Source organism: Lynx rufus, unplaced genomic scaffold, assembly GCF_022079265.1.
Source record: "Lynx rufus isolate CCGP_SWC_20201006 ecotype Redwood Valley unplaced genomic scaffold, mLynRuf1.p SCAF_19, whole genome shotgun sequence".
Taxonomy (NCBI): Eukaryota; Metazoa; Chordata; class Mammalia; order Carnivora; family Felidae; genus Lynx; species Lynx rufus.
In genome coordinates this window covers 18405079-18419182 of record NW_025814833.1, presented here as the reverse complement: position 1 = coordinate 18419182, position 14104 = coordinate 18405079, and the positions used below count along the sequence as shown (strand labels likewise).

General features: G+C 47.9%; 1 protein-coding gene across 1 annotated transcript; it reads right to left on the bottom strand.

Annotated features, from left to right (window-relative positions):
* Positions 1–10926: 10926 nt before the first annotated feature.
* Positions 10927–13647, bottom strand: LOC124513809 (testis-expressed protein 13D-like). Its single transcript, XM_047081810.1, has 2 exons — positions 12507–13647; positions 10927–12317 (listed from the first exon to the last, which is right to left on the bottom strand). Exons 1-2 carry the CDS (start codon positions 13645–13647, stop codon positions 10927–10929), a joined length of 2532 nt encoding a protein of 843 aa, XP_046937766.1.
* Positions 13648–14104: the final 457 nt, after the last annotated feature.

Genomic DNA, 14104 nt, shown 5'->3' with positions numbered 1-14104 from the left:
TCATGTGCCTGTTGTATCTCTTCCACAACTTCAGCTCCTAGTTCCTTGTGAACGTGGCGAGGCCGTGAGCTCAAGGTTGAGAGAACAATTTTTAAATCCTCACATGCCCTACTAATGGATCAGGTGCATGGGGCTGCCTTGCACCAAAGCCAGACTTTTGTCTGCCACCCGCTAGGTTTGAGAACAATCCTCTGAGATTTCAGTGGCAGCTAGTAGTGACTCAGCTTTTTCTTTTCTTTTCTTTTCTTTTTTTTAAGTAAGCTCTACCCACCGACATGGGGCTCAAACTCACGACCTGAGATCAAGAGTCGCATGTCCTAGCGACTGAGCCAGCCAGGCACCTCGTGACTCTCCTTGATTGGAGCATACCCAACCTTAGAATCCATCAACCTTAGTAGATGAAGTGTAAGCATAAGCCTCTTACAACACCAAGAATAAACAAAGAAAATAAAACAGCATTCAAGATGATATTTGGGGATAGCTCTGGGGTACTGAGCCAGGATTGGCTCCTCATCTTTCTGCCTCACTTGTTTATGGTCAAGTCCACTTCTCACCCTTCTTCATGCTTCGGGTCAAGGAAGAAATCGATCTAATAAGTGAACGCATACACCAATGTTAAGGCCTCGAGAAGTTAACCCACCCTGAACTCTTTATATTTTGAGCTGGCAAATGATTAGTTCAGAGTTCATCACGATGGTGGAATTTTGAACACGAAAGGAGGAGATAGGACAGGGGAGCCAGGCCCTCATTCAGTCCATATGGCCAGCAGCCCACCTGTGAGGTGAACTGTGCTAACGTGGTGTCACACGGGTAAAAATGAAACCCAAGTTTTGCTTTGTTTTGTCTCTGAACAACCCTGAACAAATCATCCACAAACTTAGGAACAGAGCAACCTGGATCTGACAGCAAAAGCGTACCATGCATTCTTCTTTTCGTTCTCTGTTTTGTTCTGTGTTGCTAAAATAGCACACCTGTCAAAGCAGCCAGGTACGATGGGGTTCAGCACAACTAAAATCATATAAAAAAAGAACAGATAAATTATAAGGTAATAATACAACTCTCACATCCAGTACCTCGTTGTCATCTCGCCGGCAAGCTGACAGCTGGGCCAGCCCACTACTGCGGTGTTGATGAAAAATACTGACATCTTCACTCTAGTGCTACACCATTACTGAACCTGACTTTAGCAAATTCCGAACTTCACGCTGAGAGCTTGAAAGTGTAGAGAAGGAGGGTCTTAAATGGCTCTCTTCTTTCTCTCTCTCGCCATACCCACGAGAGAGGAAAGGGGGGGGGATGAGAGAGGGGAGTAATGGAGATAGTGGAGGCACCAACAGAGAAAGAGTGAGGATGAATGGGCCCCAAATACAAGCTTAATCCACTTAGAAGCAGAATTATCTGATTAATTTCTTGTTGCCTACCTCCTGAGCTAGAACGTAGGGTCCGTGATGGCAGGATTTTGTGTACCTTATTCACCACCACTGTATCCTCTGTCTGGAACACTTTATTTTTTATGTTTTTAATCTGTTTTATTTATTTATTTATTTATTTATTTATTTATTTATTTTTAAATTAAACTCTATGCCCAATATGGGGCTCGATCTCACAACCCTGAGATGAGGAATTGCATGTTCTACCGACTGAGCCAGCCAGGAACCCCTCCTCCCGCCATCGAGAACATTTTAGATACTTAAATATATTTGTTGAGTGAGTGAATGAATGAAATTAGTGCTCTCAAGAAAATAAGAGAGAAATACACACACACACACACACACACACACACTTGGTTGTACGTGCCTCTGGCCCACCTTTGGAACGGCAAAATAAGTTGCAAGGAGGATTAATCCAGCAACTATGAAAGACAAATTATTCTCCATGTTTTACCGCTAAATCACTTTTCTCTTTCTGAACCTCACTTTCTCCATTTGTCAAATGGACTTGAACCAGATGACCCTTAGGGCCACTTCCAACTTTCACATTCTGTGTTTTTAACAAAAGCCAAGAGTACTTTTGAGAGAGAAACCGAAGGGAAATGGACTGAGCTCATTTGTGTGCAAGAAGCAAGAGCTATTTCCTCAGATCTCACCCAACAGAGGAAAGATTTTTGTTCTTGTTGTTTTTGCAACGACCTAAGAAATAAAAATCATGAGGTAGAGGAAGAGAGCTTCACAGTTTAAAGCAAACTACCACCTTTTAAAATATAGATGCCATTTAAGTCAAATATAAGAGCATTGACAAACTGTCAGCCAAGGTTGAAAGTGTCTTGTATCTAAACTTGTCACCTCCTGAGGTCTCTGAGAGGTGACAGGATTTTGCATGTGGATGCCCTGTCTGAGGTGCTAATTGTCTTCATTTCAAATGTCCTGGGCTTTTCTCAAACCCAGGTAGATGAAAAGGATGATGCCAAGGGTGGTCAGTTTTATAGAGTGGATCTGACATTTCAAAATCTTCTTCTCTAACCTTTCAAAACTAACTTTGTTCTTCAACTAGCTCATCTATAGGTGTGAATTCTCCTGTGACAGTGTTATGATTTGGCACCTGTGGTGAGTTTACACATTCTCTCTGCACTTACTAAAATTCACTTCCTTTACAAAAATGAGAAAGCGAAAAAAAAAATGTCTTGCAAAGAGCACCTCCTTTTGATAATATCTGAGTTTATGTACGAGGCTAATTTTTCAAATGCCCTTTTGTTTTGTAAGTGAGAAGCCAGAGACAGGGGTGGGTGTGTTTAAGCCTATTTTAAGTATGTTTATTCTTTCAACCAGCATCATGGCCATTTACTGTGTGACAGACACCGTGGTAGGTATTTAGGTTAGAGAGAAGAGCTGTAATAGGAGGAAAGGAGGGGGCTCTAGGGGAACAGCAGTGGGGCATCGAACTCCACTTATATGCTAAACCTGCACAACCTACTTGAGACAGCAAGTTCTTGATCTTTCTGTCTGCTATGTATGCTTCCTTGTACGTGTCCTACTTTTACCTCCTTCGTGACTTAGAGGATGCTTCCTAATTCAAGCTGAAATTCTTGCCTGCTTCTGAGGTCTCATTCTTGGATTAATAGGATTAATAGCTAAGATTTGCTAACCACATACTACATTCTAGGCATTCCTGCTAAGCACTTTGCATGCATTATCTCATTTATTTCTATCAACAGCCCTATGAAGCAAATTAATTATTATTATTCTTAATTATTACCTCCATTTTACCAACGGAGAAGCCAAAACTCAAGAGCCTAGGTAGCCTGCTCAATGTGGCACAAAGAACTGGTCAGTGTCGGGCCTGAGAATTGAATACAGGCTGCTGACTTCTGAGCCTGTGTGTTTCACCGATATCCTCTTCTGCCTCCCAACCTTAATTCTGAGGTCATTGCACTGAATTGGTCGGGCTTCGTTCTCCTATCTAGCAACTGTATTTGACTTCCAGAATATTCTTTTTTTTTAAATGTTTATTTATTTTGAGAGGGAGGGAGGGGCAGAGGGAGAGGAGAGACAGAGAATCCCAAGCAGACTCCACACTGTCAGCACAAAGCCCAATGTGGGCTCGATCTCACGAACCGTGAGATCATGACCTGAGCTGAAATCAAGAGTCAGACGCTTAACCAACTGAGCCACCTAGGTGCCCCGACTCCTAGAATATTCTTATACCTCTCCAGTGTCAACTGTTCTCATGCCCTGACTTGTAGCATGTCTCTGTCCATCTATATGCTTTATGAGATCAGGTACACTGTTTTAGCCTGGGCCTCATTGATTAGTATGTTTTGAAAGGCTCTTACAGAGTCAAGGTCTATCCGTCCAGGCCTGTCTAGATCATCAGCTTACTCATATAAAGTAATAGAACACTGAATCACTATATTGTACACCCAAAACTAATATAGCACTGTGTGTTAACTATACTGGGATTGAAATAAAAACTTAGTGGTGCCTGGGTGGCTCAGTCGGTTAGTGTCTGACTTTGGCTCGGATCATGATCTCACGGTTCGTGGGTTCAAGCCCCACGTCGGGCTCTGTGCTCACAGCTCAGAGCCTGGAACCTGCTTCAGATTCTGTGTCTCCCTCTCTCTCTGCCCCTCTGCTGCTTATGCTCTGTCTCTCTCACTCTCAAAAATAAATACTAAACATTAAAAAAATTTTTTTAAACAAGAACTTTAAAAAATGAAAGTAAAGTAAGAGAACACTGAGTGGCCTGGGCGTCTTCTATCCTGGGCGGGCCTGGATGCACGTATAAGGTCTCATTGCCCAATTCGCCTTTTTCTCCTTTTACTCAACCAAATGAAGGCCACTCTTTGCCAGGCATTAATTATCTTTCCCCATGAAGATAAAATGAAATAACATATGTGATGTGACCAGAACCTACAGTGGTATATTCCTCCTGGCCCATCCAGATCCTGACAGAGTGCCTGACCTACTTAGCACCTTCGTTTCCCCTCTCCTCTTTCCCTTCGTGGAGAGGACCCTCTGCACAGAGTGTGGTTTCTTGCTTTCTCAAAGGAGTACATCATTTCTGACACTGCCTTCTTTCACATCCATTGCTTACCAACATCTATCCTGTGGTCTGCCTCATTTTGCTTTATAGAAACACCACTTCACATCACACACCTTGGCACTTGACAGACCAAAAAAAAAAAAAAAATCATCATGTAGCCCTTCTGGTTTCATCAACCCAGTTGCCTTTGGATCATGACTGAATCTTCTTTCTACCTCCCTTCATCCTGAGTGGGAGCACTCTGGGTATGATAGCAGTGCAAGAAAATATCACTTCATTGTAAAGGAGGCTCCAGCTTTTCTTCTAAAAATCTGTTCTCTTTCTTGGAAGCTCAAAAATAAAGTTCTGCCACAGGAGCTTAAACCTAAAGGTTAAAGTACAAGAGACTGTTGTTTTGCCTATACATTTTTTAAACATTTTTAAAGAAACCTCTGATGTTTTTGAAACATGGACGACCACTTTGATCTATCCACCACGAACACCAAAATTTGGCGAAGGAAATATTATAACCCAGTAAGCCAAACAGCTAATGGTCGATTTCTGAATGCATTTTGTAGTTACAGATGCAACACTGGCATCATTTTTCTTTTCCTTCCCAGGAATAAATATTTCATGAAAAAATGCTAGAAACATCGATCAGTGGGGAGTTCAAAGTAGGAGTCTTTTCCAAAGCATGTCATATATGTTCTGAAGTTTCAAAACTGGACAATATCAGGAATTGTAGTGGTAAAGTTATGAAATTTTCTTTTTTTTAAGATTTTATTTTTAAGTAATCTCTACACCCAATGTGGGGCTTAAACTCACAACCCTGAGATCAAGAGTCACAAGCTTCACTGACTGAGCCAGCCAGGCGCTCCAAGGTATGAAATTTTCAATACTTGCTGTGTCCTTTTCTTTCCTGGAACCAATATGGCCACTGAAATTATCAAAGTAAATATATATCAAGCAAAAAATAAATGGGACTAAATATCCTAAAACTTCTACTTACAGGCAAAACCCTCAGAGATCTGTTTGCCATCATCTTATAAACACTGGGGTAAAGTTAAACGCTACCCCCCACAAAAGTAATCACAGGTTTCTGCCCTGTGTGCAATAATTTTTGTAAGGTAGTGTAGAATGAAGAATCGAACCTAAAATAGGAGATAGAAACGTAAAAGACGAAGAGCTAGCAAATGTCACAAGTAGAGCTGTAACACTGCATATTATTTCCAAGTAAAACAAAGTTAACTTTCTCAGCAACTGTTTCTGTTGACCGGGGGGACAATTTGAAACCATCCAGCTACCCTGGAAGGTCTGTAACCCAAAATGATACACACTCAACTTGTATTTTTTTAAAAAAAATCCTTTAACACTTACCGGTATTTAACATGTATTAAAACTACTAGCTTTCTACACAGATTGTTCCTAATGTGCGCTCACAGAAGCACGTGACAGAGTTCACAGAAGCTTAAGAAGGTAGTAATGATGGGTTCTGAGGTATTGTCAGGATTAGAGAGAGCCTAGTAAAATGGCCCATTCACCCGTGAGCAGGCTGCATGTAATAATAATGGTAATAGTAATATTCACTGATTCACTGAATCCTCACAAAAATCCTAAACGTAAATGACAAATGACCACTTTTAGTTGGAATCATATCAAGTTTGTGCGAGGGAACCTTAGAGAGATACGTGCTTTCTTAATTTTAAGTGAGAAAATAATCATTTGTTAAATAGTGCTGTTTGATACACAGAACCTTTTGAAAACTGACATCTACAGGTCAGAAAATATGATGTAACAATTGATGAAAAGGCTGATAACTACTGTTTGGTGTAGATTTGTCTCATTTCTTCTAATAGAACAGGAGATTGTAGAGGGCAGTAATAAGGACTTCCACGTTGCCTAACGCTGTGCCCAGTGCACAGGAAGCGTTCTCTGCATGCGCACTGTTTGCTTGATGTATAAAGTAAGAAAAAGCAGCTAGGGATTCCTACTGGCATTTCTTGCCTCTAGAGTTGACAGTAGGGAGGGTAGGATGCTTTTTTCACAATCATTTTATGCCCCAGAGAAGTTGGGCTAGATGGGCCAGGATCTGACCTTACTGGAGGGATTCTTCGGTTCATTGAGTGCATCTAGTGTGAACCATATAGGAAGTTGTACTCAAGGAATTGTACTAGGTCCCTCGGGGGTATAGGTACCCGGTATGGCAGCACTTTCTCTGCCGATTTCATTGTGGTCGTGGACACCAGCCTTAAGTGCCAAAGAACAAACACAGTCCATGAGAAAAAGCTGTTCAACAGCAACCTCACACGGTCCTAGGCCAGGATTGTTTCGGTATCCTTAAGTTTATGTGAGGCTTAGTTCCAGTGGACGCACTCACTCTATCACATGCTAGAAGTGAGAAACACACTGCACCACAGACTACGAACCCACTGCCATTCGGCGTTGAGACTTTACAAAGCAGGGGGTAAGGAAATGATGTATTTCTTTGCCACTCTGTCATAGATTTGGTACCACGATCTAGAACACATCCATTCTATTCTCCGTTTTGCAACACAAATCTGAAGCTTTTGAAGTCTCCTTTCCCCCTACTTCGTCGCTGAAAAGGATACATGCATATACATTAGACTGTTACGGCTGGCACCTTACCCACTTAAAACAAAAACTAAGGAATTCAGACAGACTTCAGATAAGCAGTCAAGATGGGCTCTATCTTAACAGTATTGAACTCGGCTCTATACAAACTTTTCATGAGGCTGGTCTGCTGAATCAAATACAAATCGCTTCCACTACCGAAGTTGCCACCGCCACCCCCTCTCTGTCTTGCAGTCATGAGATAATAAGTGGTCCTACTCACTGGCAGCAGCCTAGGCGGTCACATCACAAAGCTTGAGAAATTCCAAAAGAACAGCATGACCATGACCACCAGACCGCCACTATGCGTCCGAGTCTCTCCATTACCATCATTTCATTGGATTTAGGCATTGACGATCCAGGCGAACGTGCAAATATATTAGAGTAAAATGTTAGGGTACAATAATGGAAAAAGCACAGACATTAGAACAAGTAAAATTTCATTTTGAAGCCAGGCTTCACAAAATCCCAAATTTGGGTATGGAGTTGCCATATCTGTAAAATGGGGGTAATACTACTCACTTTGAAGAACTATTTTTTTTTTAATGCTTACTTATTTTTGAGAGAGAGACAGAGTGTGAGCAGGGGAGGGGCAGAAAGAGAAGGAGACACAGAATCCGAAGCAGGCTCCAGGCTCCGAGCTGTCAGCACAGAGCCCGACGTGGGGCTCCAGCCCACGGACCGTGAGATCATGACCTGAGCCGAAGTCAGACGCTTAACCGACTGAGCCACCCAGGTGCTCCTTGAAGAACTATCAATATGGGTACCTATTCATACCTTACAGTCACTAAAAGGGGTAATGTGCTTAGAGTGTCTGGCACATAGGAAGTACTCAGTGGTAGCTCTTGGCATCATTAATAATCTCTTGTACTCGTTACCACAGCATCCAGAGCAGAACCCTGAGGGTAGGGAAAGGAACAACCACTTGTTGAGGGCTCAGAGAAGTCCAGTAACTTGTTTAACATCACACAGCTAGTGAATAGCAGAGCAAGTATCTGAACTCAGGTCTCTCTAACTCCAAAGCCCAGGTTCTGGCCTCAGAAACCTGCTACCTTTTTTGTGTGTGTACCCAGCCCAGAAAAAAATAGTGATTTGACAACGTTAATGATTCAGGTTGTTTTGGAAAAAGTCAACCCTGAAAGACTGTGATAAGATTAAACTATGTAAAAGCTATGCACAGGGTGAGTTTGCTTTCATGCAGACCTAAAGGCATGCCAACAAACAACAGAGTCCATTTGAAACCATAAACGAAGCAACTGTAGTGACATCTGGAATAACCTATTACATCAAGATGGATTTTTCTGGAAAACTCCCAAGTCCCACCTGTGTCCCAGTCCCACCTGTGTCCCATCCTCCCCAAATCCCAGGGAGCTATGAGCACACACAAGAGTATCACAAAACCAGCCCGTAACCCAGAAAACCTAGCTCTGGGTTGATGTCCTTGATGGTTCTCTTCCTCCCTAGGGCTCCCTTCTAGTAAGCAAGGCCTGCCGGTTATCAGGACTGAGGGGAGAGAAAAAGCTGGTGGGGTAGGATCAGTTCTCTGCCCCTTCCCTGTCCCTATACCAAGCAGGCAGCCAGGCTCCACTCCATTTGCCTCTGGGAACATTTCTGCCAGAACCTGGCTGTTTTCCGGGATCTGAGCACCTCGATGGGATTATGCATAGGAGGGAGGGGACAGTGCCTTGCGGGACAGAAACGCAGTAGGGAAATTTCTGCTCGGACGTCTAGGAGACGGGGCCTCGGGGAAATGGCTTCTTGGTGCACATGGGGAGCCTGGACACAGGCATTCGGGCTCCCGGCCTAGACAGAAGCCCCCTCTCCACCTCACCTCTAGTGCCCCATGGGCCCAGGAGCAGCAGAGAGGCCCGCCTTCAGGGGACTGTGAGAGGACGCGGACAGTGAGAGGCGCAGGGACGATCACAGTGGACTGAAGGCCTCAGGGACGTTCCTCCTCCTCCCATTCTTGGGTGACCGGCCGGAAGAGGAGAGGCCCCCTAATAGTCTATGGGATCGAACTTTCCCTCACTTCGGTGGGACCGTGGGAAGATGCAGGTTTCAACTGCCTGCCCCGAGGAGACACAGCACCCAGGAGACACGGCAGGCCGGTGCACGCTCTTTATTGTTACGATCAGAAACCTCTGACAAGAGTTTGAGCTTGGTGGGCCGGGATTTCCCCGGGGGAACTCAAGAACACCTTTTGTTCAGACTGGAGACCGTCGAACTTCCCACCCCCGGGGAGCGGACAGCCAATGGAAGAGAAGGGGCCCAGGGGCGCTCCCAAAAATGTTGGTGCAGTTCTTTTTTAATCCAGTTAGCCTTCCCGAGAGAAGCACCGTCCATGGCACGATGTCTGCCCTCGGAATCCATTTTGTTCTTCATCCACTCTTGACTGGAAAGGGGCTTGGGATGGCGGTGGCCCAAAGCTGAGGGCTTGAGTGTGTAGCCGACACTCCCCCAGGCACTGTCTTTCTCGAAGTGACTCAGCCGTCTTTCAGGCAACCAGAAGGATAGCTGTTCCTCTCAAAGGAAGAAACCAGCACAGTTATCAGAAATGTCCTGCCCATACTTTCATGAAGCCACTTTCCTGATCTTGGCCGCTGCTCACTTGTCGCACCTGGGAACAATGAGATGAGCAATTTGGTGACTCAAGTCCTGTCATGAAAGTCTCTGCTGTTACCCCCAGAACTACAAAAATATCTGGAAATTATGTCAATTGGGCTTACCTGAAAGCCACGCTCTATGCAAGGCAAAGAAGTCCTCATGTAATTTGTATCCCAAGTTAGGCTCTCTCCTGGTATCTAACCAAACTCATCAAATCAAGTTATAATGTGTGCACCAGATATTAACATATAAGTCTAGCTCTTAACACATACCAGACAATAACGATTTGTGTAATGAATTAAATGTTATCTATCAAATTTGCTATCACTTATAGAACTTAACACCACAATACCCCCCAACTCTTCCAAATTAATTGCTTGTCCCAACAGAGAAATTAAATTCTAACAAAATCATTTTGCCCTCCTTTCCGCCTTAAGGAGTGCCGAAGCATCTCCTCTTCCCCGACTTCCTCTCACTCCTCTCCGCTCCAGCCAACGGGGGTCTCGATGAGGTGCAGGTCAGCAGGAATCAAGTGTGATTTCTTTAAACTCTTAGAAGATCTTCTAATGGGACAGGTTCAGCTTCTTCAGCAACAAACAATTTCTGTGGGGCTGGGAGACACAAAAACAGGCCCTCACCTATAAAATAAAAACCAGGAACAAACATGAACACTGTAGCCATGTACAAAGGAACAGCATTTCCAAGGAAAAGCAGTGCTCCTGAAACTCAGTATAGTTATAACTCGAAAAAGACATGGCTGTTCCCAGCCAAAGACACAGCACTTTCAGAAAAAAGCATGTGAATAAGAAAACAGAAGAGAGTGGAGGGGAGGGAGGGGCAAGGCTCCAAGACTTCAGCTTCTCCAGGGCGTCCACCAATCGGCATCAGCCATTCAGAATCCACCACCTGTGAATGTCAGTGCAATTAAGAGAAGTTCCTTTTTAAAGAATATGATACTCAAAAGCAGTCTTTGTTCAAGTAAATTTTAAAAAGTATATAAATACATTTGCATTTATGTGTGTATGTAGTACCCACAATGATAAAAGGTTGTTACCTTGGGTACTAGAATAATGGATTGTTTTAATTCTCTCTACGCTAATTTTGGTTTGCAAATTTTCTGTGAGGTAAGTAAGTTACTTTTTGGTCAGAAGAGGGTCTTATGAAATTGGTTTTTCTTTGGGCTTATGAAATTGGTCTTTTCTTTCGTTTTCATTCTTACTTACCTTTCCCAAATCAGTGAGTTGGTCCTGGGTCCGGGCCTCCACTCTCAACTTCCACACAGCCTTCCTTGCACCTATAGCAGGCCTTGAGCCATGAAAAATTCATGGCTTTACACCATGGGCACTCCCAACTCTCTGGGCCGCAGCCTGAGGCAGACTTCTCCTGGTGCAGGAAACCCAGAGCTTTTTTCCCTTTTGGTTGCTTGGCCTTCTGCCCCTGAGGCTGCTGTTTCATTGGGCTTTCCCTCACACCACAGCTCCGGCTGTCCCCCTGGGGGGTCGCCTGGGGCCTCTGTAGACCTTCTTCCAGGCTGTGGCTCCTCCTAAACCCCGGGGGGTACCTCTTTGGACTTTCTTGCTGGCCATGGCGTCTTCTGTCCCCCGTCCCCTGGGGTCTTCTTGGACCTTCTTCTTGGCTGTAGTTCCCGCTGGCCCCCAAGGAGAGCATCTCCTGAGGCCTCTCTGGATCTTCTTCGTGGCTACTGCTTCTGCTGGCAACAAGGGGGGCCATCCCTTGGGGTCTTTTTGGACCTTCTTCCTGGCTGTGGTCCCAACTGGCCCCCAGGGGCACCATCACTTGAGGCCACTTTGGATCTTCTTCCTGGTTGTGTCTCCCACTGGCCCCCATCTCCTGGGGCCTCTCTGGATCTTCTTCCCAGCTATTCATCCTGCTGGCACCAAAGGTAACCATCTCCTGGGATCGCCCCGAACCTTCTTCCTGGCTGAGGCCCCAGATACCCCCAAAGGGGACCATCCCCTGGGCCTTTGCTGGCCCTCCTTCCTGGCTGAAACTCCAAGTATCCCCAAAGAGAACCATCTCCTGAGGATTCTCTGGACCTTCTTCCTGGCTCTGGCCCTGGTTATCTTTAAGGAGTGCCACCCCCCGAGGCCTCTCCGAACCCTCTTTCCAGCTCTGGCTCCAGCTATCCCCAAAGGAGACCATCCCCTGAGGCCTCTCTAGAACATCCTCCTGGCTGAGGCTCCAACTATCCCTAAGAAGTACCACCCCCTGGGGCATCTCTCGATCTTCTTCTTGGCTGTGGCTCCAGCTATCCCCAACAGGAACCATTCCTTGGGCCCACCCTGGACCTTCTTCCCGGCTCTGGCTCCAGCTACCCCAAAGGGTGACCGTTCCTTGGGGGTTCTCTGGACCTTCTCGCTGACTCTGGGTCCAGCTCTCCCCAAGGGGGACCACCCCCCGGAGCACCTCTTGATCTTCTTGCTGGCCGTGGCTCCAGCTCTCCCCGACGGGAACCATCTCCCAGGCCCTCTTTGCACGGTCTTCCTGGCTCTGGCTCCAGCCATCCCCAAGGGTGGCCATTCCTTTGGCCCACTCTGGACCTTCTTCCTGGCTCTGGCTCCCGCTGTCCCCAGCAGGAACCACCCCCTGGGCCCTCTCTGGACCTTCCTCCTGGTTGTGGCTCCTGCTCTCCCCGACGGGAACCATCTCCCAGGCCCTCTTTGCACGGTCTTCCTGGCTCTGGCTCCAGCCATCCCCAAGGGTGGCCATTCCTTTGGCCCACTCTGGACCTTCTTCCTGGCTCTGGCTCCCGCTGTCCCCAGCAGGAACCACCCCCTGGGCCCTCTCTGGACCTTCCTCCTGGTTGTGGCTCCTGCTCTCCCCGATCGGAACCGTCCCCTGGGCTGTCTCTGGATCTTCTTGCTGGCTGTGGCTCCAGCTCTCCCCAAGGGGGACCACTTCTTGGGTGTTCTCTGGATCTTCTTGCTGGCTCTGGCTCTGGCTCCAGCTATCTCTGACAGGAACCATCCCCTGAGGCCTCTGCGGACCTTCTTGGCTAAGGCTTCTGATGTCCCTCAGGGGGACTGGACTCTGGAGGATCGCAGGACCTTCCGCCTGGCTGCAGCTCCTCTGGTCCGACCGTGGGACCATCCCCTCTTGGTAGCCCACTGCAGCACGTGGACCAGGTGGCCCGATCCCCAGAGGAGGCATCTGATGTGGAACTACTGCAGCTTCTGCATCCATGACTACTACTGGCGGCAGAGGTGGCGAGACGGGGAATCCCACGGGGAACGGGGCACGGAACGGAAGCAAGTACCGCACGGGCACTGGCAGAGCGGGCCGTACGGCCTGAGCCCAGGGACTCGGGGGTCCCGGCACGTAAAGGACAGCCACCGGGGCCGGCACCCGGGCCTCAAAATACAGCCTGCTGCGCAGCTCCCCGGCCACCACATCTGCATTCCGGGGCCATGCTATGGCCCCAAGTGGCTCGGCCGGAGGCCCAGGCACTCTCTCGCCGGCCAGCGGCACGACCCAGGAGGCCCTCTCCACCTGGAGCAGCCGCCCACGAAGCACGTCACACTCGACCAGAGTCTGCCGCAGGGCGGCCTGTGTGGAGCGCAGCTGTGCGACCGCCGACTCGCGCTCCCCGCGCAGCCGCTGCAGCTCGGAGGCCAGGGCCGAGGTAGTCGTCTCGCGCTCGTCTGCTTGGTTCTGCAGCCGCTGGACCTGGCGCTCCTGCTGCTCCCGCTGCCTGGCTCCCACGCGCACGCTCAAGGCGAGCGCGCTCCACGCACAGGCCCTCTTCATGGCGCGCGGCACCTGCGGGTCGGCCAGGACCGTCCGAAGCCGCTCCTCTACCTCGTCCCAGGGCCGCGAACACAAGGCCGCGTAGAAATCCGGCCCACCGCCGTTCACGAGGACTTCGTCGTTGATGAACCTGATCACCTCGGTGTGGCGGAACCCGCTGGCGTGGTCCCCAAAGTCGACCGCCATGGCTGCTGCGGCCTAGTTAACTGACGGCCGCGAGCCTAGATAACTAACCGTCTCTCAGGGAATGCTGCCCCTGCCGCCGCCCGTAAAGGCCCACCCCTCACGTCCCCGGTCGGTTCTACCGCAGTCCTTTTCCAGTCCCGGCCTCCTTCTCAGCCTCTCCTCCCTCACCGCCTCACTTTCCTCACAGAGAGTAAAACGGACGCCCTCACCGCGCCAGCCCCACCCGGCGAGGGTGTTACACGTCACAGAGGTGACGCCTGAGTCACCCTGCAAGGCCTGCTGGGATCCGCCTCCCTCTGAAGAGCGTCCCGTAGAGGGCGAATAGGCTGGATGGCTGCACGGGGCGCTGCCGTGAGCCTGGGTTAGAATTTGTTTCTAAGAACCTCGGGACGATACCCAGCATCGTGGAATGAATTCCTAGTCGGGTGGCAGGGTTGCCTCGATGGGCGCCGTTCTA